General features: G+C 46.8%; 1 protein-coding gene across 1 annotated transcript in view; it reads left to right on the forward strand.

The window, feature by feature from the left end:
- LOC101281390 (OTU domain-containing protein 7A) overlaps positions 1-26910 on the forward strand; it is a 387881-nt gene that overhangs the window by 332494 nt on the left and 28477 nt on the right. The window contains exons 7-9 of the mRNA XM_049706859.1: positions 1987-2088; positions 5518-5645; positions 6382-6494. Of these exons, the coding sequence (XP_049562816.1) occupies positions 1987-2088; positions 5518-5645; positions 6382-6494 (343 nt within the window). The remainder of the gene's footprint in view (positions 1-1986; positions 2089-5517; positions 5646-6381; positions 6495-26910) is intronic.

A 26910-nucleotide genomic window follows, 5' to 3' on the forward strand; every position in this document is an offset into this window, starting at 1 on the left:
GTATTTTCTATGTTATACCTTGTCATCCACATATTCTTTCTTCTATTCTCTCCATTCTGTTATCGAGCACATCCATTAAATTTTTTTAACCAATTGTTGGATTATTTTAGTTCCAAAATCCTAATTTGGCTTTTCTTTGTATCTTCTTTTGTTGTTGTTGTTGAGACTTCTTTTGGCTGACATTTTTCTTTTTTTTTTTCATTTGTTTCAAGCCTGTTTGTAATTGCTTGTTGAGACATTTTTTATGATGCCTGCTTTAAAATCTCTGTCAGATAATTCTAACATCTGTGTCATCTGTGTTGGTGTTGGTTAGTTGTCTTTCCTCATTCCATTTGAGGTCTTCCTGGTTCTTGGTGTAAATAATTTTCAGTTGAAAATTGTATATTTTGAGTATTAAGTTATAAGACTCTGAATCATTTAAATCTTGTGTTTTAGCAGACCTTCTCTGACACCATTCCATTAGGTGTAGGACACCATTGATTCACAGCCATCAGATGGGGGTGGACGTACAGGTTTTCCACACTGCCTCTGCTGGAACCTAATGTGGCATGGGCTTCTTGGTACTGCTGGGCGGTAGTGGGTGAACCTCATCACCATCAGATTGGGCTGAAAGTCCAGGCTCCCCATAAGTTCTCCATTTGGTAAGGGTGGAATCCTCATTACCATCGAGCAGGGTTCAAGTGCTGACTCCGCACCACCTGGCAGTGGCGGAGGGGTAGAGAGTGACTCATGGCAGCCTGGCAAGGATGAAGTCTCAGCTCCCCACTAGGCCTCTGCTAGAAGAGTGGTGGGAGGGCTACAGTTTGTTCTGTGGGTGTGGCTGGAATAGAGCAGCTGTTTTCTAAGCAGTGGCTGTCTGGCTAAGAGGCCCCTCTCCTGGTGTTCTGACTAGAGAGAGCATGATTTTTTTGACAGCCTCCATTATTTCCAGATTGTAACCTTCTCTAGCATCTACTCTGGGGTTTGTGAGGCAAAGAGGAACCCAGGGCACCTACCACCAGGTTGTGCCTCAAGTCCTGAGGTTCCTAGCCAGTCTGCCTTCTCTTCTCCACCTTTCAGTCTTCCCATGTTGTTTTATACGTAATGTCCAGGGGTTTTAGTTGTAGTTAGTAGAAAGGGTAGTGGAGAGGATGTCTACTCTGTCTCCCTGCAAGCAGAAGTCTCGAGATGTGTTGATGAAATTTAACATGACTTACCAAAATAGCTACAATGTCAGACAAAGACAAATATAACATGACATCACTTATATGTAGAATCTTAAAAAAATAATAATACAAATGAACTTATTTACAAAACAGAAATAGACCCACAGACACAGAAAACAAATTTATGGTTACCAAAGAGGAAAGGGGGGATAAATTAGGAGTCTGGGATTAACAGATACACATTACTATATATAAAACAGATAAACAACAAGGACCTACTCTATAGCACAGGGAAATATATTCAATATCTTGTAATAACCTATAATGGAAAAGAATCTGAAAAATTATACATATATATATATATATATATATATATATATATATACACATGTATGTATAACTGAACCACCTTGCTGTACACCTGGAACATTGTACATCAACTATACGTCAATTAAAAAAATTAAATATAAACCATACTCTCAAAGGTGTGTATGCATCAACAAAGAAGGATGGGTTTTTTTTAGAAAAATAACTTTTGGGAGGGGAAACTGTGTTCAAGGAAATTACACAAAGAAAAATTTTACATTTTGTGTAAAATGTGTTCCCAGATTCAAGGAGAGAAGGCTTTAGTCTTGAGTTTCTTGCTAGTTGATGGGAGAATTTGGCCGTTTTTTATCTTAGGAAAAAAATCTATATATTTTTTGAGAATAAGTAACCATAACCCTCCACCTTACCAATGAAGTTCTCTAGAATCCTCTAGAAAATCATCTGCCAATGTTTAAGCTTACTTAGCAAACATCCCTGCCTGTCCTGGGATTCTAAACGTGAGCTTCTGTTCCAGGTCGCCTGAACTGGTGGTCCACCGTGTGCACGAGCTGTAAACGGCTTCTTCCTTTGGCCACGACAGGGGATGGGAACTGCCTTTTACACGCTGCCTCACTGGGTAAGCCCCACAGTGTAGACAGAGGGTGGCAGTGCCCAGGCCTGCTCTGTGCGTCATTAAAGGACAATCATATACTAAGTAGAACCACGTGCATTACTGTCATCTGGAAGAATCCCCAAGGGATGGAGCCAACAATTCCTGCCCTTCTTGTCAAGCAGCTGGCAGGCTTGGTGGGGACATAGAGCACACACGAGAAAAGACCTGTCCTGATAGAACGAGGCCTGAGCAGAGCTGCAGGGATGGGCATTAGACATCGTGATCTAGAGCAATCAAAGAGGACTTCCTGGAGGAGGTGAGATTTTACTGAGACTTGAAGAACTTGAAAGACTATAAAAAAGGACCTTCCAGGCAGGGAGACCACATAGATAAAGCAGAAAGGCAGAAATTAACATGGTGTTTGGGGTCGGGGCTAAGCCCTGTTGGGCTCGAGCAGGAAGTCTGGGGAGCAGTGCATGAGGTTGGGTAGGTCTGGGGCCAGCACACTGACTGCAGCTGATGCACTCAGACTGACAAAAAGACAGACATAGGTACTGCTTGGGTAAATAACACGGCACAGTCAGAATACACCACAGAGAGGTCAGCAACCTCCTCCAACGGAGATGCGAGCTTCCTGGTTACAAAAAGCGATACCAGCAAATGCACAAGTGTGGGTGGCAATATTTGGATGATGGAAGGTCACGGTAGACTTTCTGGAAGCTCACTTAACCCCTCTGGACCCAGGCTTACAACACAGGCAGAACTGAATTTGTGCCGGGGACCCCAGTATCAGTGCCAGTGGCGCCTTATCAGTCCTGCAGTATGAGGACCCTCTCCAGGGGTGGGCCCCTCCGACGAGAGTATGGTCCTTGTTGGTCAAACTCGCCTCCCCAGGTAAACATGACCTTAACCCGATGCTCTGTCCCAGAGCAAGGACGCCCCAGACCTTGCTTCAGACCTGTAGTGAGGCCTATTCTGTAAGAGGTGGGCTGAGATGAGCCTGAAAAGGCTTAGAGGGTAATGAGGGGACCTGGAAAGGGCCCCGAGATGCCCAGAGGAGGATGGAGCCCAAGAGCAAAGGGAACATCCCACATTCCATGGGCTTGACAAGGAGTGATGGGGAAGACAAGGGTACCCACCCACCTCCTCCCTTTCAAAACTAACGCATTTCTGTCTGTTGACTCCACATTCATCATCGTAAAATAACAATCAGCAATCCCACTGCCCAGCGATGGCTGCTTTTAACATTTTGGTATATTGTCTTCCACACTTTTGTCTATTCTTCCAGTGAAATTAGGACCTCACGGTGCTCACAGTTTGGAATCCAACATTTTTCCCTTAAAATTGTATTGAGAATTTTCCATGCTGTTCTTCAAAAACATATTTTTGCTAGTTGTGTCCTATTCCATCGTAATGTATTCACTATCTCCCTCTTATGGAACTTATTTCATCTTGTTCTGTATAAAACCTGGAGAAGGAAAATGAAAGAAGAGATCTCTCCTCTGTGTCAACCAGCAGCCTCTTTACAAAGTTTCAGGCATGGAAATGCCTTTGTCCTTCTGAAACTGCAGCATGCAGAGGCACTGTCCCTGGCATGACCATGGGTGGATAAGGCCACAAACCAGCTGGCCACACGCTACTGTGGTCCTGTCTGATGGCATGTGTTTCCCCAAGAGCCCAGCAGGCCCTCCAGGTCTGCCTGGGAAGAGAAAGCCTTCTGCAGGTGGCCCTCACTCCAGCTGCAAGAGAGGCTAGGCCAAGACTGAGCCTGGGACTCGTGGCCTGTTGGTTCTTTTCTCCCAGTACTTTGTTCCCCTTTTGTACTTAAATTGCTGAACCCCACAGGAGCAGGACTGCCCGAAGTGGCCATACCACACTCACCAGCAGTGCTTAATGGACCTGCTGACCAGCCCTGGCATTGACCTAGGGTGTGGGGCACACATAGAAATGACGGTAATCCTGGGGTCAGGCTTGTGGGCAAACATGTATGGGACAAGGAGACCCTCTTTGCAAAAGAGACCCGAACAAGGAGCCATGGCCTGTAGACTGGACCCGGGACTTGCCCTGCCTGGGAGGACGCTGCAGGCAGGTCTGAGGGATGAGAAAGCTCAGCTCAGCCTGTTCATAAAAGGAGTGTTGATAGCCACCTCCCTCCGCCTGTGCTGCAGAAAAAGACCAAAGCCTCCCTGGACAGAAAGCCCACAGCAGCCCAAGGTTATCCGCGTGTCTTTGCACTAAAGGATGTACAGCCAGTTTGGGCTTTTGATCAGCAGTCAGTGCGGGTCACTGCTCTCTGAAAGCTCTCCAGGGGGTCCCAGCTCACTTCAAGTCCACCTTTCCAGTCTCCACCTCTTCCCCTCCATCCCAGCTCCAGCCACCTTTCCCTCCCTAGTATGCCACGTGGGCCTCCTCGGGGCCAGCCCTGGCCTCTTCCTGTGACTCAGCCCCGTCCTTCACCACTCAAGTCTTTGCTCCAATGTCTCCACTCACGCCGTGACCAAACCACCCACCACTCTGCCCTCTTGGCCTGCTTCATCCCCCCGACGGTGCTGCTGCCCGCAACATAGGGTGTTCCATGCTAATTCGATGTCTGCCTCTCCGCCCCTCAATGTGGGCTCTGTGGGATTTTAGGAATTGTCTGTCCTGGTTGCTGCTGTGGATATTCCCAGCACTCAGAATGGTGCCTCACCCCTACTGTGAAATAAGTATGGAATTAGGTGGAATTAATGGGATTCAATTAAACAAATGAATTAATGAATGAATTCCCCCACTCTCTCCCTGTAGCCAGAGCTGCATCTCTCTTTCACGATGCTTCTTCCATTGGTTGGGTTTCTTGGCCACTTCTGAGCTGTGCCAAAGGCATACTCAGAGATGCTGGTTTGTCTTTATTGACCCCTGGGCACCCGGCACAGGCCGGGAGGGGCACTTCCTTCAGAAGCAGGTGCTCTCCGGGGGCCCCAGATGTGTGCTGAGATGCCTCAGGGCCACAGACATCAGATGCGGCAGACCCCCGAAGAAGCCGGAGTCTGACTGCCATCCTGGCTCTGGGCCCTGTGTGAGGGCACATCACCGATTGTCCCCACAGACTCTCTCCCACTCGAACACAAGGCCCGAACCACAAACATTATATCCCTCAGAGCAAACCTGAGAGGTTGAGGGCAGCCTGCCAAGGGCCCCTGAGACAGGCAGCACTTAGCGAAACTGTTGTAGCTCTAAGGAGGGGCCGTGCTCCTTCACCGCTGCCTGCATCCACGGGAAACATCACAAGGGAGCACAGAGGGCAGCTGCTTGCTAATCGTCAGAACTGAACAGCTGGCTACTGAGCTAGTCTGCTCACACAGCTGCAGGGGCCAAGGCTGGAAGGTGGTGGTGGTCTCAGCGCCTGCCGGCCTGCCCCCCTCCTCCTCACGTCCCTCCTCTCTCCTCTGCCCCTCACGGGCCTCCCGGCTGCAGGTATGTGGGGCTTCCACGACCGGGACCTGGTTTTGCGGAAAGCTCTCTACACCATGATGAGGACGGGGGCCGAGAGGGAGGCCCTGAAGCGAAGATGGAGGTGGCAGCAGACGCAGCAGAACAAGGAGGTAGGTACCTGTCGGCGTGGCAGAGCCGGGACCACACCATGCGTGGCCAAAGCCAGGGTGGGGTCCGGATCTGGGCCCCGAGGCCAAGTATGTCTTGTGAGATCAGCAGCAATGGCTCCGTCCCCCACTCAGACCCACTAAAGAGGAGCCCATTGCAACATCAGGCCCTGCCCACAGCGACCAGACGTCCATTTCCCCCACCCGTCCTGGTGTAATTATGAAAACCAATCGCCTTCACTCGCAAGGCTGTCCCGACCTGAATGGTGAATTAGATGGTCACCCGTCAGGTCACTGCCAGTGCAGCCACAGATTGGCCCTGGCACGGCCCACGGCCCCAGCCCCAGTGTGTGTGCTCAGTCCAAAGGGAATCCTCATCCCTGAACCTCGGTGAGCACTGGCCCTTCGCTGGCCTGGAAGCCCTTGAAGATGGGTCTGCCCGGGTCCCTACGCACGTGTCAGTGGTCGGTGCCCTGCCCGGTGTGCGTACAGGTTACACTGGTCGTTCTCACCCCTGGGAATAACCCCTATTACTGGGTGGACTCCCAATGGCATGGAGGTTGGAGATTGGGGGTTCTGAACAAATTCTGTCAGAGCAAATGGGGATGGTCCTCGGCCACTAACAGGTGCCCCAGGCCCAGGGGCTGACGAAACCGGGAGGTGAGGCTCTCGGCCAGGATCACCTGGGTGGGGGTAAGGGGTGGCCGCCCCCTCCTGAGCCCGCCCCCCTTTGCGCCAGTCAGGGCTGGTGTACACAGAGGAAGAGTGGGAGCGAGAGTGGACAGAGCTGCTGAAGCTGGCCTCCAGCGAGCCACGCACGCACATCAGCAAGCACGGCGGCTCGGGCGGTGGGTAAGTGCTGCCCCGGCCGTGCCCCCACCCCCAGCGGCACAGGAAGTTTGGGAGGACGCGGGACCCCCAAGCTGGGGGCGACATGAGAACGACTCCCGCCTTCAGACCTTAGATTCTACCAAGGATGCAGGGCAGGTGGTGGGGGGTCGGGCGGGACAGCAGGACCCTGCCAGATGTTTGGGCGAAAGTGTGCACAGTCCCCATGTGCATCTCATGAGCTCACATGTGCCCCCCGACACCACAGCAGGGAGGGACTCACCGCCCAGCCAGCCTCGGGAGGGCCCACACTGCCCACGCACTCACCAGGCTCTGAAGCCTCAGGCTGCAGATTTGTGATTTTTCATCTGAACATCTAATTTCTGTCTTTAAGAAGTCACAGTGAAACAAAAGATAGTTAGGCGAGCCCAGCGTCTCCCAGACGGGCTCCAGGGACATCCTGCGTGTTCCTGGCACCCAGGCTCTACTGCCCTGCACACGTGGGCAGCGGCTGTTCTTCCTGCAGACACGGCTGGACCGTCCCCACGTGGGAATGAAGGTGCAGCCAACAGGGCAGCTGCAGCCCCTTTGGCCCCAGCTTTTTGAAACCGAGGGCCAGGTTGTCACCCCCCAGAAAAAGTCTCAGCCAAACACAAGAGAGGATGCTTGTTGACAGCCGGGAGACCCAAGAAAGGATCAGAGGCTCTAGACAGCCCCTGCAGGCAGTGCATCCCAGGCCCTACCCTGCCCCCATGCATCTCTGCATCCGGGTCCTCAGCCTCTGCAGCAGGACCTAGCGCTTTCCAGGCCGGCACCAGACAGAGGCCCTTCAAAGACAAGGCTTAGAGATGATAAGGGAACCTGTAAACACTATTCCTACAGGGTTGTTTTGTCACTTTGTTTTTTTGTGTTTTTTTGTGTGGACCACTTTTAAAGTCTGTATTGAACTTGTTACAATATTGCTTCTGTTTTACATTTTGTTTTATTGGCCCCGAAGCATGTGGGATCTTAATTCCCCGACCAGGAATTGAACCCGCACCCCCTGCATTAGAAGGCGAAAGTCTCAATCACTGGACAGCCAGGGAATTCCCTGTCACTTTGTTTTAATCGGGAGACTTGTCAACACCAAAAGTCTGTCTTGTTGAGGACATTTGGGGACAAATATCCTAAAGACTCAATCCACTCCTGAAAGCCTGCTCTCTACTTTCCCACACTGCTGAGTCTTGCCTGGGATGCGTCTAAAGGGTTCCTCGCCATCCTTTTCCCCATTGTCCCTCTAGTCCCTGCTGCTCTGTAGACGCTGGTACATTGGATCCTGCTTGGTGACTCTTCCAGGGTGGGGAAGATGTGGGGAATGACAGCAGTAATGATAAGAATAACAGGTCACAGTCACCACATACTGTGTCCCCCCCCGAGTCCTCCCATCCAGGAGGCACTTGACGGATAGTCACATGGCTGGTTCGGGTCATCTGACTCCTAAGGCCATGGCCTGGGCACTGCTGCTACTCCCTGGGGCCCCAGAGGACTCAGAGCAGGAGAGTGGGGGCAGGCAGCAGACGACATCTGTTTGTCCCTGTCGCCCCTCACAGGGACTCGGGTTTGCCAAGGTCGAGGCAGGACCACCACATAGAGGCCCCTAGGTGATGGGCAGCGTCTGTGTCCCCTACTGTCCCCTCCTCTTTCTCCCACTCCTTACGCCCTGAGGATATGGGGTCGGGGGAGAAGATGCTGGACCAGCTGACCACTCGCCCGGCGCTCAGGCATTGCTGAGACCTGCCAACCCGATGGTAGCTGCCCTGTGCCTCCAAATGCCCCCCTCCTCGCAGGACCCCTTCACCATTAGTTTGGTTTCAGTTGTAAAGATGGAAGTGTTTTTGGCCACAACACGCAACTCTGACCAGGGATTGAACCCAGGTCACGGCAATGAAAGCCTGTAATCCTAAACACTAGACCGCCAGGGAACTCCCGCCCTGGTCTTTTTAAGTTCCCTCCATGGAACTTGGACCAGAAGGTTTGGGGAGCAGGTAAGCATCATACTGGCCACTAGTGTCCTCTTCTGTGAGAGGTGCTGGGTGGGCAACCCCAGGTGCAGGCAGGATTCTGACACGTGCCAGGGCCTCGGGAGGATCCCTTTGCCTGTCGCTCTGCACAGATCATGGCACAGAAATGCTCTGCAGGTGGTGTCCCAGCCCCATGTCTGGTTTCTGCTGGATTTTAAATGGTCCCAGGGGCTCCAATCCTCCCCCACCCCATGCCCTCCCAAGCCAGGGCACAGGGTTTTTTTGTTTTGTTTGTTTGTTTTTTAACATCTTTATTGGAGTATAAGTGCTTTACAATGGTGTATTAGTTTCTGCTTTATAACAAAGTAAATCAGTTATACATATGCATATGTTCCCATATCTCTTCCCTCTTGCATCTCCCTCCCTCCCACATTCCTTATCCCACCCCTCTAGGTGGTCACAAAGCACTGAGCTGATCTCCCTGTGCTATGCGGCTGCTTCCCACTAGCTATCTACCTTACATTTGGTAGTGTATATATGTCCATGCCACTCTCTCACTTTGTCACAGCTTACCCTTCGCCCTCCCCGTATCCTCAAGTCCATTCTCTAGTAGGTCTGTGTCTTTATTCTCATCTTGCCCCTAGGTTCTTCATGACCATTTTCTTTTTTTTCTTAGATTCCATATATATATGTTAGCATACGGTATTTGTTTTTCTCTTTCTGACTTACTTCAATCTGTATGACAGACTCTAGGTCCATCCACCTCACTACAAATAACTCAGTTTTGTTTCTTTTTACGGCTGAGTAATATTCCATTGTATATATGTGGAGGGCGCAGGGTTTTCTGGCCCAATAACTGCAGTCTGCAGGGCTGTGTGTGGGCTCCGGACAGTCACCTGGACCCACAGCAGCAGGTAGATCCCAGACACAGGTGGGGAGCTTCTAGAACCAAGGCTGTTTTGGTTCTGACACGTTACTATGGTAACATTTGAGCTCTGTGAGAGAGCCCTCACAGAGGCTTTTAGTCACTCTCACGGGACCTCCCCACATCCTCCTCCCTGGAGAGCTCTTATGCGGTCACACCACAGAGAACAGGACTGTTTCCTCCTTCTAGGAGGTATACCCCTGCTGGGGGGTCCACCTTCTCTTGGGGTGCAAAAGTCCAAAAGAGAGACTTTTCTTGAGCAAGTTGTCAGCATCTCTGCATTTTGCCTCTGTCTTCTCTTGGCAAGGGGAAGAGGGTCCCCTCCTCGTGCTGAGCTGAGGGACGGGGAGCATCCCTGGGGCTCCAGGGTTGCAGAGACTGAGCGCGAATCCTGGGAGGAGGCCTGGGCCACGCTGTCTTCAGGACTCTGCCTATGAGGGAGAAGCCCAGAGGCTAGGCCTGAAGGGCGGGCGCAGCCATTGGCTTGGGGCACCACTACCTCTGTCCAGGGAATGGAGGGCAGAGACCCTCAGCTGGGGGGAGGTCTGAAGACCTGCAAAAGCACGTCCTTGGAAATGGAGTCAGCATTAGGACCTCCCCCAAGCCCAGCGGGCACCCAAAGGAGGAGAGCCAAGATGGCCTTGGCTGCCCTCTGGCCTCTCCTGTCTGGCCTGCGCTGGCCTCTCAGGAGACACAGGTGCTGCCAGAGAATGGGGAGGAGGTGAAGCGAGAAACAGAGAAGAACCGGCTAGGCCTGCAGTGGGCTCGGCTCAGGGCTGATGTGATAGCCCCCTGAACAGAACTAGGAAAAGTGACCAGAAAGGCCACACAGAGTTTATCCTGAGGAAAGGAGAGAGCTGGGCAAATGAGTGCATTTGCAGGTACAATGGCGAGAAAAACTACAGTGGCTTTCCTCGTGTTCCCCCCATGCCCTGGGAACCTGGCCACCATGGTGAGTGACAAGTGCAAGCACTGCTCCTGCCCAGCCAGCCCCTGGCCGCCTGGCCCTGGGACAGATGGAGACAGACGCCACACTGTGGCTCCCAGCATGGACGCTGGCCCAGTATCTTTTTTTTTCCAGAAAGCAACCAGGTTAAGTATCTGAAGAGGCTGGAAGGGACCAAGGGCCAGACCCAGGGATGCGCTTGGCCTGCTTCCTGCCTTCCTCCTGCATGACTCGCAGTGGCCGGTCCCCAGGCTCACTGACCAAGCCCCAGCAGGAGACCCTGGAGGCAGGGATGCCTGTACACAACTTGACCACGGAGAAAGGTGGAGACCAGGCTGGGGTCTGGGCAGGGCGGGCCACCAGCCAGAGAGCCACCGTGGACAGGCTGCTCAGGACTGGTGACCACAGAGCGGGATGCCCTCCAAGACCTCAGGAAGGCAAGGCCAGCGTGAGCTCCCTGCTGAGTTCAGATGTGTGAGAAAGATGGGGTGGCACCTGCACCCACAGACGCAGCAAACATGGTGAAAGCCGAAGCAGGCAGAGGCGGGGGCTTCCACGCAGGCGCACTCAGAACTACAGCACCCGTTGTCTCTGCTGCTCCTACTTGCGAATCAAAACGTGTATGTTTCTCTGTGGCTAAAATGAGAAATCAGACGTTCTGTGCTGCTGCTCCTCCAGAGACCCTCTGAGGCACGACGTGTGAAGTGTGACCTCCTTCACACTGCTGCTGGGGTTTACAGCCCCTCCACCAAAGGTGAACTAGGCTCGCCCGTCACCAGGGCTGCAAGTGGGGCCATGGGGAAGAGGGCTGCTCCCCAGAAGGAAAAGGAAGACACGGAGGAGAGAAGAAAATAAGTCCAGCCTAAGTCATGCAGGTCTGCAGGGAAAGCAGTGCTGAGCTGAAGTTGTCCGTCACCGGCTGGCACGTGCAGCGCTGCCCCCCCCCCCACCCCATGCTGGACACTGCGGGAAGAGGGGGTGTGTGCAACGGGAGGAATCCATTACTTGTTCCAAAACCGGTAAAATCTCTGAAAGCAGTTAGTTAGTGGTGGCCTCTGGGAGCTTCATCTGGTTTCAAGGCAACTGAGAACTAGGAAGGGGGGATGCCTGGTGGACCCCGACCAGAGGCCCAGACTCAGATGACCTGGGTTAGAGTCCCAGGCTGGGTGTGTGATCTCAGGCCCGTCTCTCTGAACGTCCGTGTTGTTCAGATGTAAAATGCACTTGGTAATAACGTCCCTGCCAGGCTGTATCGGTTTTTGATGGTTGTGGAGAAAACCACACCAAAACTGGGTGGCTTAAAGCAGACCCACTGGATTTGCTCGTATGCTGGGGGTCAGCAGTCTGGTCTGGAATTGCCTGGAGCTGCTCCTGGGGCTGCAGCATCTGGCAGTTGGTGTGGGTGGGGCTGCATAGTCCAGGATGGCCTGGTTCACAGCTCTGGCTCTCGCTGGGCCTCTGTCCAGATGGGCTTTCATCCTTGAGAAGGCTCAGGCTCCTTACAACATGGATCAGAGCAGGAAGAGGAGGCAGCCCCCATTGTGGAGGTGCGGCTCAACTCTCTGCTTGCATCGTGTTTACTAATGTCCCACTTGCCAAAGCAAGTCCCATGGCTGAGCCAGCCTCTGGGCAGAGAAAGAGACTCCATCCTTAATAAGAGGAGGGGCAAGGTCACATTGCAAATAGACAAGTACACAGCAGTAAGAAGGCTCTGTGGCCATGAAAGCAATCAGCCACATTCTCTGATGCTGTTGGGATGAGGCGGTGAAATCATGGGTTTGAAAGTGTTTGGAAAGAAGTTTATACAACTGTAAAAATAATGTTTATTAAGACATTGTCACACTCAGCCTGTGAGTTGGCCTGCCTGCTGCCTATATGGTATGTTGTAAAGGCCCATCCCAAATACTTGAAATGTGTTCCTTTTCCCTGACTTTCCACTGGTTCATCTCACTGTCCATAGTGTAGTGGTTATCACATTCGCCTCACAGTCGCTCATCTCAGTGTCTGATATTCCACCCTTAGAAATTCATTCCTTTGAGTCTTGAAAACGTTGGAGCTTTTAGGGGCTGTCAGGAGTCTCTGACTGTAGAGCAGATCCTTCCTGTGAGCTTATATGTCAGGGTTACTGCACTGTATACTCTGCAGCCTGACCTCCAGAGCCTGGACCTCTGGGAATGGAACACAAAAACAGCTTATAGGATTGCACTGGACACAGTGAGGATTGGAGAGAGGAAGGCATGAACCTCTGCTGGGCACCTACCTGCCTTACATACTACCTAAGTGTCACCACCTTACACCCTTTATCTCCACTTTATAAATTAGGCATCATCCTCCTTTGTACGTTGGAAAACTAATGCTCTGAGAGATTAATTGACTTACCTCCAGTTTGTAACTGCTGGGGCTAGAATGCAGACCCAGACCTGAGTCCAGAACCCTGCAGTTTCCCAGAGCATACACTGTGACAAGCTTTATAGCTTCTCAAGAAAGAGTGTACTTGCAAATAGACTTTTTTGGATCCTTGTGTATTTGAATCTGTCTTTATTCTGTCTCACCCTTGGTGGATAGTTTGTCTGGGTATAAAATTCTAACTTTAAATTCATGGAATGAATGATGTCATCAAAGGAAATAAATCAGACAGAAAGCTATCAGCTTCCTGGCACTCAGTCCAGGTTGGCTAATTTGAAATAAAACAATTATATAAAATCAAAGACTAAATATATTCAACTTCTTACTTTGTCTTTATAGGCTGTGAAAAAGATTTATTCATTAACTCAACATGTATTAATTGCCTGCTATGTGCTGTGCATTTGCACACACACTATCTCATTCTGCCATCACAGTAACCCTGTGAGATAAGGATTGTAACTCTCATTTAAAGTATGAGGAAACTTGGATTCAGGATAAAAATGATTTGTCCAGGGTAATCTACTGAGTGGAAAAGCCATAGTTCAAATTCAGGTATTCTGCCTCCCAGGTTCCCTGGTCCCTGCTTTTCCTCCTACCCCTTGGCTCAGAAGCCTCTGTCTCTGTTTATAGAGAATTGGGTTCTTGCTCTTTTCTGTGAGTGATAGAATAAGGCCTCTTTGTTTTCTAGTCCAATTCCAGGATGTGTTTCAAGGGAGTATCATTTCAGATCCCAGCCTTCATTAACAACAGACTAAACCTTTACCATCAGTTGTCTTTCTCTGTGAATGTACAGAAAGGCATTTTCCAACTCAGCCTCCCTGAGTCTCCCTTTCCTCCTTGCCAAATATTGAAAACCTTTGTAAGCATTAGTTCTATGATGAATTAATGAGAGGAATTATTTTAAATTACCAAGCAATATCCAACAGTCACTATACTCTTGGGAGGCAGGGAGAAAACCAGGACCCTCTCAGTTTGAAGAATACAATGTAGACCCCATTAGGGAAATGAAAATTAAAACCACTACATACCTGTAAGAAGGTCGAAAAGAAAATATACTGGCAATACCAGGTGGTGGTGAGAATGCAAAGCAAATTTTACATCACATTGTTGGTGATGTAAAATGACACAACCACTCTGGAATACAGTTTGACAGATTCTTGTAAATTTAAAAATACGTTTGCCATATGACCCAGCAGTCCTACTCCTAAGTATTTACCCTAGAGCTGTGGTTCGCAACCAGGGATGATTTTGCCCCCATGGGACATTTGGCAAGGTCTAGAGATATTTTGGTTGTCACAACTGGAGGGTGGGCTGGATACTGCTAGAATCTAATGAGCAGAAGCCGGGGATGCTGCTAAACCTTCTAAAATGCACAGAACAGCACCCCAAAACAAAGAATTATCTGGTCCAAAATTTCAATAGTGCCAAGATTGAGAAAATCTGCCCCAAAGAAATGAAAATGTACATTCACACAAAGTTCTATGTAAAATGTTTATAGAAGTTCTACTCATAATTGCCAAAAACTGGAAATAACTCAAATGTCCATTGATAAACAAATTGGAGTACATCAATATTATGGAATACTATTCATGAATTAAAAACAAACTATTGATACATGCAACAACTTGCATGAAAGGATCAAGTCTCAAAAAGTTATATGTTGTATGTATGATGTCATTTATACGACATTATCCAAAAGGCAAAACTATAGTGATGGAGAACAGATCAGGGTTCCATTTACTTACACATGAATGTCCGACTTTCCAATATCATTTCTTGAAAAGACTATTCTTTCATCACTGAATTGCTTTTACCTTTTTCAGAAACCAATAGGCAATATTTATATGGGTTTTGAGGGGAGTTTCTCTATTATGTTGCATTGAAATATGTGTCAATGCTTTTGACAATATCACCCTCTTGGATACTGTCACTTTATAATAAGTCTTAAAATTGGGTAGCATCATTCCTCCAACTTTATTCTCTTTTTTCAATATTTCTGGTCTTTTTTTTTCTTGCTTTCCCATACAAATTTATAGAATCACCTTATCTATATCTGAAAACTATCCTGCTAGGATTTTTATTGGTATTGCATTAAATCTATACATGAATTTGGGGAGGATTGAAATCTTTAAAATGTTGAGTCTACTTACACATCTTTTTCCATGTATTAGGGAGACACTATATGTCTCTTCATTTATTTAGATCTTCTTTGATTTGTTTCATTAGCATTTTATAATTTTCATCACACAAGTTCCATACATGTTTTATTAGATTTATACCTGAATATTTCATTTGGAGCTATTGTAAATGTGCGTGTGTGTGTGTGTGTGTACATGCACATGTGTATGTGTTTTCATTTGGGTCTGCAATTATTCATTGCTAGTTATAGAAATGTGATTTGATGTTTGTTTTGACTTTGTATTCTGTGATGTCACGAAACTCATTTATCAGCTCTAAGAGGTTTTTTGTCGATTCCCTGGGATTTTCCACAGAGACATTCATATCATCTATGGGTAGGGATAGTTTTATTTCTTCCTTTCCAATCTCTATGCCTTTTATTTCTTTTTCTTGACTTATCGCACTAACTAGGATTTCTAGTATGATGTTGAGTGGACATGGTGAGAGAGGACACCCTTCCCTGGTTATCAGTCTTAGTCAGAAATCTTTCATCAATATGATGTTTGTTATAGGTTTTTAGTAGGTATCTTTTATCAGGTTGAGGAAGTTTCTTTCTATTCCTTTTGTCAAGAGTTTCTGTCATTAATGAAAGCTGAATTTTATCAAATACATTTCTACATCAATTAATATGATCATGTGGATTTTTTTTTTGTCTTTAGACCATTAATGTGGTGGGTTACATTGAATGATATTTGAATATTGAACCAGGGATTCCATTGCAGGGAATCCTTGAATTCCAGGGATTAATTCCACTTTCTCTTGGTGTACTGAACTTTTTATTTTGTTCATTCAATTTGGCAATATTATGTTGAGAATTTTTGCATCTGTGACCATGGAGGTTATTGGAATGTAGTTTTCTTTTTATATACTACTGTCTTTGTCTAGTTTTGGTATCAGAGTAATGCTAGTCTCATAAAACAAGTTGGGAACTATTACCTCCTCTTCTATTTTCTAGAAGAGATTGTATAGAACTGGTAATATTTATTCTTTAAATGTTTGGTAGACTTCACTGAACCTATGAAATCATCTGCAACCAAACATTTCCTTTTCAGAAGTTTATTAACTATAAATTCAATTTTTTTAATAGTTACAGAAAACAAATAGGTTTGGGTAGCTTGTTGTTTTTGAGAAATTGTTCCATTTCATCTAAGTTGTTGAATTTATGTGCATAATATTGTTTGTAATTTTCCCTTTTTTAACTTATAAATATCTTGGAGGGACTTTAGTGATATTCCCTTTCTTTTCAGACTCAGCAATTAGTGTCTTTCTCTTTTTTTTTTTGGTCAGCCTTGCTAAAGTTCTATCAATTTTATTAAAGTTCTTTTAAAAGAACCAGTTTTATCTCAATTGATTATCCCTATTGACTTTTAGATTTTAATTTCATTGGTTTCTGCTCTTACCTTTAGAGTTTCCCTCCTTCTGCTTGCTTTGGGTTTATTTTACACTGATTCTTCTACTTTGTTCAGGTGAAAGTTTAGATTATTGATTTGAGATCTTTCGTTTTTGTAATATATGCATTTTGGGGCTATAAATTTCCCTCTAAGTACTGCTTAGCCGCATACAACAAATTTTGATACGTTGCATTTTTATTTTCATTCTGTTTAAAATATTTTCTAATTTCCCTTGAGACTTTCTCTTTTACCACTGAATTATTTAAAAGTGTATTGTGTAATATGTTTTTGTTGTCTTTCTTTACTAATTCTAGTTTAATTGCATTATGGTCTGACAACATAATTGGTATGATTTAAATTACTTAAAATGTGTTCAGTTTTGTTAAGGAGTAAGCATATTGTCTATCTTTGTGAATATTCCATGTGCATTTTAAAAAGATGTGTATTCTGTACTTGTTAGATGGAGTATTCTGTTGATGTCAGTTAGATCCAATCGACTGATGGTTTTGTTCAAATTTTCTATACACTTGATGATTTTCTGTCTACTTGTTCTTTCAGTTACCAAGAGAGAAGTTTGTAGCCCTACAATTGTACTTGTGGCTGTTTCTGTTTCTCCTTTCAGTTTTGTCAGTTTTTTCTTCTAAGTATTTTGAAGTCTTATTGTTAAATCCACGTTCATTTAGGACTATTCTATCTTCTTACTGAATCTTATCCTTTTATCATTATGTAGTATTTCTTTTTATCTGGGGCAATTTTCTTTGCTCTGAAGTCTACTTTGCCTGATATTGATAAAGTTTCTCTAGTTTTCTCTTGATTAAAATTTTCATGATCTGTAATTTTCCATCCTTTTACCTTTAACCTACCTATATCATTATATTTGAAGTGAGTTTCTTCAACACAGCAAATAGTTTTTATTGATTCTAACAATTTCTATCTTTTAACTGCTGCATTTAAACAATCTGTATTTAATGTAATGATTGACATGCTTGAATTTAGCTTTTTTGTTTTATTATTTGTTCTCTTTTTCCTTTTGTTTTTTTTTTTTTGTTCCTATGTTACCCTTTCCTTGTTTCAGTTATTTGAATTTTTTAAGTTTCTATTTTAATTTAACTTTTGTGATTTTAACATCTCTTCATATAATTTTTAAGTGGTGGTTCTAGGGCTTCCCTGGTGGCGCAGTGGTTGAGAGTCCGCCTGCCGATGCAGGGGACACGGGTTTGTGCCCCAGTCTGGGAAGATCCCACATGCCGCGGAACGGCTAGGCCCGTGAGCCATGGCCACTGAGCCTGCGGGTCCGGAGGCTGTGCTCCGCAACGGGAGAGGCCACAACAGCGAGAGGCCCACGTACTGAAAAAAAAAAAAAAAAAAGTGGTGGCTCTAGTAATTACAATATACATACTTTAAGCAATCCCTTTTGGAATTCAAGTGAAATTCAAAATCCTTGTCACTATATGGGTCCCTTATCTTCTCCTTTATGTTTTAATTTTCTTATGTATTGCATCTACATACTTTAAATACCCCACCAGCCAATATAATAATTTTAATGTGAGTCTTCAAATATATATTAAAGAACTCAAGAGGAAAAGGATAGTCTGTTAATAGGTATGCAGATCATGACTGTTTCTGTTGTGCTTCCTCCATTTCTGATATTCCAACATTTCTTCTTGTATCATTTTCTTTCAATCTGAACATTTTCCTTTAATTTTTTTAGGGAGATTTGGTGGTTATGAATCCCCTTTTCTTCATCTGAGAATATGTTTATTTCACCTTTATACCTGAAGGATATTTTTACTGGATATTGAATTCTAGTTTAACATCCTTTAAAAATCTTGTTTCTCCTTCTTCTGGCTTCCAGTGGTTCCTGATGAGAAATCTACAGTCATTCGAATTATTGTTCCCCTGTTGAGAGTGTCACTTTTATCTGGCTGCTTTCAACATTTTTCCTCTGTCCTTAGGTTTCAGCAATTTGATTTTGTTGTGTCTGGCCATGGATTTCTTTAGGTTTATCCTCTTTAGTTCTCTGAGCTTCTTAAATCTACAGGTTTGTATCTTTGCACAGCTTAGGAAGCTTTCAGTCATTATTTATTTAAATTTTTTTTTCTTTTTAGGGGCACTGTACTCTTTCTCCTTATTGGACCCTCATGACATGAGTATTACACCTTTGGCGTTGACTGACAAGTCACTGAAATCCTCATTTTGTCAATCTTTTCTTCTCCCTCTTCTTCAGATTGGGTCATCTGTTGATCCATCTTCAGATTTACTGACCCTTTTTCTTTCTCATCTCCAATCTGCTGTTGAGTCCACTCAGTGAATTTTTTCTTCCAATTGTTGTATATTTAGGGTCTAAAATTTCCATCACTTATTGGAGCATTTTCATAATGACTTCTTTAAAATCTTTGTCAGATAATTCCGATATCTACCAACTCAGAGTTGGTGTCTTTTGATTGCTCTCTTCCTTGGGCATTGAGATTTTTGTGGTTCTTCATATGTCGAGTACATTTGGATTGCATCCTGGACATTTTGGATCTTATGAGATTCTGAGTCTTGTTTATAATCTAAGAAAAATGTTGACTTTTTAATTCTATCAGGTAGGTTCATCCTGTAAATTTCAACCTGCCTTCTCTGGGCTGTGGTTTTCAAAGCCTTTGCTGTCCTATTTGGCTAAGCTTCACATTATGCAGTCTGTGACCTGGGCGGGGGTCTCTTCAGTAAGTCGTCAGAGCCTTTGGTGTACTGATTAGGACAGATCCACGCATGCATAGCTCACAGTTGGGGAGAGGGGAGTCCAGGAGTTCATAAACAACCTCATGGGATTGTTTTCTGAAGCCCTCTTTTTATAATCTTCCAGGTACTTTTTGGTTCCCTGGGACTCCCTTTTCTGTCCTCCAGCCAGAATGCACCACTGTGCACATAGCCCTGTCCTGCACCCTGCTCATGCAGGACTTGTGTATGTTTTATATTGTCTCCCCTTCAGACTGCAGTATCCTGTTGGTGCAGCCAACCCAATGCTTCTTTTTGATTCTTTTCCAAACCATAGCTCAGTGCTGGCCACTTGGGGCTGTGTGTACCTACAGAACCAGATCCAGGAGCAGCAGGCACGGAGCTAAGCACTTGTGCCTCCACACACCCCCAGGGGAGGCATTCCTGCCTGGAGCCCATGACACCAGTGCCCAGACCTGAGCCATTAGCAGGCGGGGAGCAAAGGCCAGCCCTCGTGGGATGAGTGCTCACACCATTTTCCCACACTCGTGCAGGGAGGGCTGGCCTTCTTAGAGGATAAGGATTCCCTAGAGATGGGGAAGAATAGCATCATCAGGCAGGATTTAGAGCCATGTCGTCTACTGAGCACATGTGTTATGTTCTGCGTCAAGCAGGGCTGCAAAGCTGTCCTTATCATGGCCAATGACAGAAACCTGAGTTTCAGAAAATTAAGTCAGTTCCCAGCATCCCACAGCCCAGAAGAGACAGAGCCAGGATCTGAACTTGGAACTGACCACAAACATAAACCCATGCTCTTATCAAATGCAAAACAGGCATGAAAAGCAAGAATCAAGAACTTATCCTGAGATTTGTGATGAAAGTAATCAATTTTGTTCTTTAACCTTTTATAAAAGAAAAGCTGACTTGCTCACCATTAGATGAGACAGGTTATGGAGGCTGAGAGGCTGTTTGAACAAAGAGAAAAAGAGGCTGAGAGAGGGGGGCCATTTCAAGGACTCTTGGGCAGCCCCCACAGAGTGACTGACACCCCAGGCCCCTATTTCTCTTGTGTGCTGCTCATTTTGTAACTGACTTTCCATAATTTCATTGCTGTGTCTACATAATTTCATAATATGTTTGCTGCCTTTCTATTTTATTGGACTTTTTCAGAAATAACTAGAATCCTAAATGGTTACCTGATGTACAGTCTCAGAGGTATGAACTTAAGTCAGTCTTTTAAGGAAAGGTGAGTGGCATGCCACTGCTGGGAGGTGCCCACCCCGCAGGGTCAGGGCTTGGCCCCTTGTGGAAAAGGAGACTTTCTTACAAATATTCCTCAAGGTGCTGTGACTTTTACCAGTGAACCAAGCAGGAAGAATGTTTGTTCACCTAACGAGTTCTCACATTTGCAAATGTGGAATCCAGGTCAAATTTTTAAAGACATTGCTAATTGAAAATATGATTGAAGCCAGCTCTTCATCTGTCAGGAGCCTTCCCTGACCTTCCTGTATAAAGCAGCCCCTTTTTACCACTGTGCTTATTAACACCTGAAAGTTATTTGTTTGATCATCTGTTAATTGTCTCTACCGCTTAGACCTGCATACATGTGCACACATGCACACACACACACACACACACACACACACACACACACACACACACACACCCCTAGCAACAGTGCTATACCCAGAGCAGATACTCAGTAAATATTTGTCACACAAATGACCCCAGCGTATTCATTTTAGGCAGTGAAATGAGTCCTCACCCCCAGGCTACCCTGGCCACAGTTGAGAAGCTCCTGTCAGAGCCCGAGACCCTCTTGGTCCCCTCAAAGTGCCAGGGGTGCCACCCTCCTTCCGTCCTGGATCCCCAGGCCATAGCATTTAGTAAGGCCCTAGCAGCCTACACTGTGCCTTAGGAAATCTTTTGGAAAAGCTTCCCATCTGGGCAGACACAGTTCCTGACTGGATACAAAGGCCCACAGCAGGAGGCCTGCTGGCCTCAGCCCCTGTGAGCCCCTCAGGGTGACTCTCCAGCCCCCCTCTGCACCTATGTGCCAGCTCATCAAAGATGTCGTCATGGCTCCAAACCCTGCCTGGGAGAAGGGGTCGAGTCCCACCACTGACAGAAATGCTGCCGTGCAGCTGTGAGAGGGGAGGAGACCCACATACTATGACGGAGGCCTCTCTGGGATGTACTGTTAAGAGGAAAATCAAGGGTCAGAATAGCCCATGTAGTGCCCTGCCTTTCACCTAGAGGTAGGGGGAGGGTATGTGTATAGAATCTAAATATGCACATACATTCATATTCCTATATATGTGCGCGTATGCACACACACACAAACACATATATGCTTATATTTTTTAAATTTTTATTGAAATATAGTTGATTTACAATGCTGTGTTAGTTTCAGGTGTACAGCAAAGTGATTCAGTTGTACATATATATATATTCTTTTTCAGATTCTTTTCCATTATAGGTCATTACAAGATATTGAGTATAGTTCCCTGTGCTATACATTAGGTCCTTATTGTTTATTGATTTTATATATAGTAGCGTGTATATGCTAATTCCAAACTCCGAATTTATCACTCCCCCTTTCCCCCTTTGGTAACCATAAGTTTGTTTTCTATGTCTGTGGATCTGTTTCTGTTTTGTAAATAAGTTCATTTGTATCATTTTTTAGATTCCACACATAAGTGATATCATATGATATTTATCTTTCTCTGACTTACTTCACTTAGTATGATAATCTCTAGGTCCATCCATGTGTGCTTATACGTTTGGATGGGAGGGTACACCAGAAACTGATAGCTATGTCACCATAGATAATCACCATGGATGATGACTCTACAATTTATCCAAATTGGTACATTTGGAGGAGGGAGAGTGGCCACTGGCCATTGGTGACCCACAAAGCAGGACTTTCCTAAGCAAAACAGGAGGTGTGGTCACCTCACCTTGGGGAGGGGGACAGGGGAAGTGTCCTGGGGGGCCTGCACCCAAGCTGCGCCTCTGTGCGGCCGGGTGACTGCCCTTGGGCAAGACCCCACCGGCTGCCCAGACTGGTTTCCTTGTCCATGACATGGGCTCTTGCTGGGGTGGCCGCTAAGGCTGTGGCTGCCGTTTAAGCCAGGACACCCCCAAATCTGCACTGTGCCTTTTCATTCCTGCCACCGACTTCCATGCCATCTGGACCTCACTCCACCGCTCTTGCTTCTTGGTCCCACCAGGAGGGGGGGTCTGGCCCAGCCTCTGTCCAGGTCACCCCTTGTCTTCCTCAGGGGGTTTTCACTGGGTGGGTGGGGTATCCCTATGCTCCTGATTCCCCCTCCCCAGGTACACACTGAAGAAGAGGGAACAGGTGTGCTGTGGCCTAGAGCATGTGAGGAAGCTCTCAGACATGCCCAGATGTGAGGATGAAGCAGTTATACTGCGTGTTAGTCTTAACAGTCAACACCAATTAGGTGTTGTATTTTAGGGATTTTAAGTGTTTTTGCCCAGAGGCGAGATCCTGTTTACAATCCCGCATCTAGCATTTGCTCAGTAAACTCACAGGAAGATGATGTGAAGCCTTGGGATGAGAAGTGGACGTTAATATTCAGGACTGGTTTTGCTGGAGCTGATTTCTACCAGCAGGCTCCATCACAGTAACGCACATGCGCAGGTCACTGTTCCAAAGCGTCATCCCAGTCATGAGCCCATTTGCCCCTCAGAGGAGCCTGAGGAGTTGTCGAGCCAATGTTCCAGCCTGAGTTTAATGAACAGGAATAATCACTGAGGCTTTTGAAGCACAAGGGCATGGCCGTGGTTTTGAAGGGAGAGCACAGAACCAGGACCCACCCCCAGTTCAAATTTGCTCCCTGCACCCTGGGAACAAGGAGCTGGAGCAAGTAGGGAAGGATATTGGGATTCTCCAGCTATGCCCAGGGTAGAGCTGGGACCCTCTCTGCAACCTCCTGGGCCACTGAGCAGAGTCACAGTTGACTTTTGGCTCTCATGTTCAACACCAAAACAGGAGTGAAGAAAGGTCACTCTGCTCCAGGCTCGTCTCCATAACCCCCTCCCAGTTGGGCCTATACCCCCATCACTGCTGCCCATGTCTGGCCATGAGGCCTCCTGATGTATGTGGTGAAACTGCATGCTCCAGCCCTAGCACAGATCTGGGATGGATGGACAGACAGACAGGTGGGCAGGTGGATGGGTGGATGGATGGATGGATGGATGGATGGACAAATGGATGGGTGGATGGATGGATAAATGGATGGGTAGATGGGTAAATAGGTGAATTAATGGACAAATGGATGATTGGACGGATGGATATATGGGTAGATGGATGGATGGATGGGCGAATAGATAGACAAATGGGTGCTTGGATGGATGGATGGACAGGTGAACAGATGGATGGTGGGTGGATGAGTGGATGGAGGGATAAAAGATGGCTGGATGGACAGATGTTACCTGGGGGCCTCTGCAGTGCCTTTCATGGTGCCAGCTTGTAGCAAGTACTCAATAAATACGTGCTGTTTTTTCCGCTTGAAATACAATGGCCCTGCTTTGAGTTTTGCATGAACAGAAAGCCACGCCACTACAGTGGTGCCTAATAGTCAGACGTTGCACCGTGGTTGTTGCGGGTCCCCTCTGCGTAGCTGGTCGGGTATTTTTCTCTTGAGTACGCAGGCTGTAAGTCTGTGTTCTGTCTTCTCTGTGCTGCTGCTTGTCTCGTTCAGCCATACACCTGCCTGTGAGCGCTCACTGTGTGACAGGGGTGAGCGAGCACCCGCTCAGAGCCCTTGACCTCACATACCCGTGGCTGGACAGGATAACTACCCAGGATGTTTGGAAATGTACACCCGAGAGCATTGTGTTAGACTCAGCATGTGTGTATGTATTCAACACACTCCCCTTCCACTTCCCTTCCCTCCCTGAAAAATTCAGTCCTAAATCCATAGGTTCATCAAAGCAAGGTGGGCACCTGCAGTGGGCAGAGTGGTGTTTTGTGGGATTTTTTACCTTTTAGATTTTTATTAGTAGTTCTCTCTGAAAAATCAAAATAGTTAGCAAATTCCTTTAGATTCATCAAGACTGTATATCCTTTGTATTTAGATCTTTAATGATGTACAACATAATACAAAACAAACCAAAGAGACTGATTTCTATGACTAGGTGCTATTCATTGTGTCATCCTAGAGCAAGGGGCTGGAGGGAGAGGCTGTTCTCCAGGGAGAACTGAGGTGGAGTTAGTGCTGGGTGACTAAATCACAGCTCTATCTTCCCCACTTGATGTGCTGGGAAGGGGCCAATGATTTCTTAAACTGACAACTGTTTTCTAGAGCAGGGGGCTCTAAAATCTCGGGTAGCAGAAGACTGTGGTCCAAACGAGGCCAAAAGAAACAGGCTGGGGCAGGGAAGTATGGTAACTGCCTGGCAGAAAAGGCAAACCCAGGGCCCCAAGGGGAAAAGGGCATTCTTTGCACCTCAGAGACATTGCAGAACCAGTGTTAACGCTAAGTGACGTCGTTAAAAGGGGAAAAAAACAAAACTCTGGAAGAACCTTTCAGTTGCACTCAACTTGGATTAGAGGTCAGTCCACCCTTGCAGAGAAGGGAAACATCTAGCCCCAGAGCAGCACTGAGTCTGGCCCTCCCACCTCCTTCTCCCCAACTCCTTTTGGCAGCTGGGCCAGGTTTTGGATGAGGCCATACAGACCCCAGAAAGACCAGAGAAGTCTCTCTGGATGGCCAAGGTGGGAAGGACACTTCTCAGAATACAAATACTTTTACTATGGAAGGAGCCGGGACAGTTCCGGGGGCATATGCACACCCAAATCTTCCCCACTTTCTCCCCAGCTCAGGACCTAGAGGACACAGAGACCAAGGTCAGGGTGTCAGAGCCAGACAGAGTGAAGAGGGCAACTCAGGGGAAGGGAAGCAGCATTGGTTGGGGGCTGTTTACATACCAGGATCAAATAAGGAAATAGCTTAAGATTGGTAGAAACCAGGTTTCTCACTTTCGGAGAAAGGAGTTACAAGTAGAATGAACTCTGGGGTGTTAGATTGGAATTGGGAGTATCAGGGGACTCAGAGTTTCAGATGAATAGATGATAGGTAGATAGATAGATAATAGATGGATGGATAGATAGATGACAGATGAAAATGTCTGTGTACACATGTGGATGTGTACACACACATGCACACACGTGTTCCCCAGCTCTACTTACTGAGTCTAGGAGCAATGACATCAGCAATAATCATATTTTGGCTTCTAAACACCATTATCCACTATCTTAAAAAAAAAAAAAAAAAAAAAAAAAAACAGGAGAAATGGCTGAATCCAGGGCTGAAGCAGAAGAGATACAAGATGAATCTTGTTGACTGAAAAAAAAAATGCACAGCCTAAAAGTTGAAAGTTATGTTTTACTCGATGGACAGAACTGAGGACTTAAGCCTGGGACACAGACTGTCAGGTGGCTCTGAGGGACTGCTCCAAAGAGGTAAGGAGGGGAACCAGGATACATAGGCATTTTTGTAACAAAGACTGGGTGGTCAGAACATCAAAAGATTACTGTTAATTAAAGAAAACCAGACATCTCAAGTTAAGGAATTTAGTACTTTTCTGTGTATGGGAAGATGCAAGAGTCTGGACTCACTGAAATCATTCCTATCAATATGCACCTCAGCTCTCTGTGGCCAGTATTCTGTGTTTTCTCATCCTGAGTCCTCTCAGTGTGCACCGTCGGGGGTGGCTGCCGCAGCTGACTGCTAGATGTTGGGGGGGGGGGGCATCCTGCTTCCATCCTGAGTTCCCTCAGGGCTCACCATTAGGGCACCTGTAGTGGCTGATGGCTGCAACAGCCTTTGTTTACTGAAATGGCAGGCGGCGTTTTTAGTTCACAACCTTGACCATCTTCTTGTGCTGGAAAGCAAGGATGTGCTCTAAAAAATGACGGGGGCTGTCACACAGACACAGATCCCACTTGAACAAGCCCCACTGACCAGGGCGGGTATCTGAGCATCAAAATAATCACATGGATGGATTATAACACAGTGAATCAAATAGAAGCCTGGAATCAGTAAATGTATCAAGGCTTGGTGAGGAGTGGAATATGTCTGTAGATTCCAAGTTCCTCCCCATAAAATGCTTATTAATTACGGAGAGGAAGGGAGCAGCTCTGCAAGGGGGAGCCTGGCTGACGGCCACGAGAGAGATCCACCCAACTGGACACCACGAGAAGGATGCAGTGTAACCCAATCTGCTCTGATTGTGAGGAAACACACACCCAGACCATGGACATTCTACACAATACTGGGCCTATGGTCTTCAAAACGGCTTAGGTCTTAAACGTCAAGTACCCTGAGGAATGTTCCAGACTGAGGACGGCTAAAGAGACACCGCAGCTGAATGCAGTACACCATCCAGAACTGGGGCAGATGGCACGTGGTGACTGGGGTCTTTCACGGTGACAGATGCATTGTTGCCTTCATGATTAGACGAATTCCCAGTTCTGATGGTGATGTAGGAGAATATATCTGCAGGAACGTAACCCCACTCACAGGAAGTGCACACGAAGTTCTGCTGGGTGATGGGATTTCAATCTTGGTAGCAGTGGACCAACCGGCCCATCAGATGTGCCCAGGCATACCTGACCCCCTGAGGGTAAAGCTTCAGCCTAAGCTGCTGGTTGTGAGCATGAACCCAAGGGGGAACCTCCATGCCTCTTGCCCCAACTGCATCCCCGTCAACCCGCCCAGAGAACCAGCCCCCATGTTGTCACACACTCTGGGCGCCTCTGCCCCCAGGGAGACTGCATCTTAAAGGGAGCTGGCTGCCCACGTTGCCAGGTTCTCTGCTTCGGCTTCTCTCCTGAGACCACCCACCCCAGGGTCAGAGTGGA

The sequence above is a fragment of the Orcinus orca genome, chromosome 2 (assembly GCF_937001465.1).
Source record: "Orcinus orca chromosome 2, mOrcOrc1.1, whole genome shotgun sequence".
NCBI lineage: Eukaryota > Metazoa > Chordata > Mammalia > Artiodactyla > Delphinidae > Orcinus > Orcinus orca.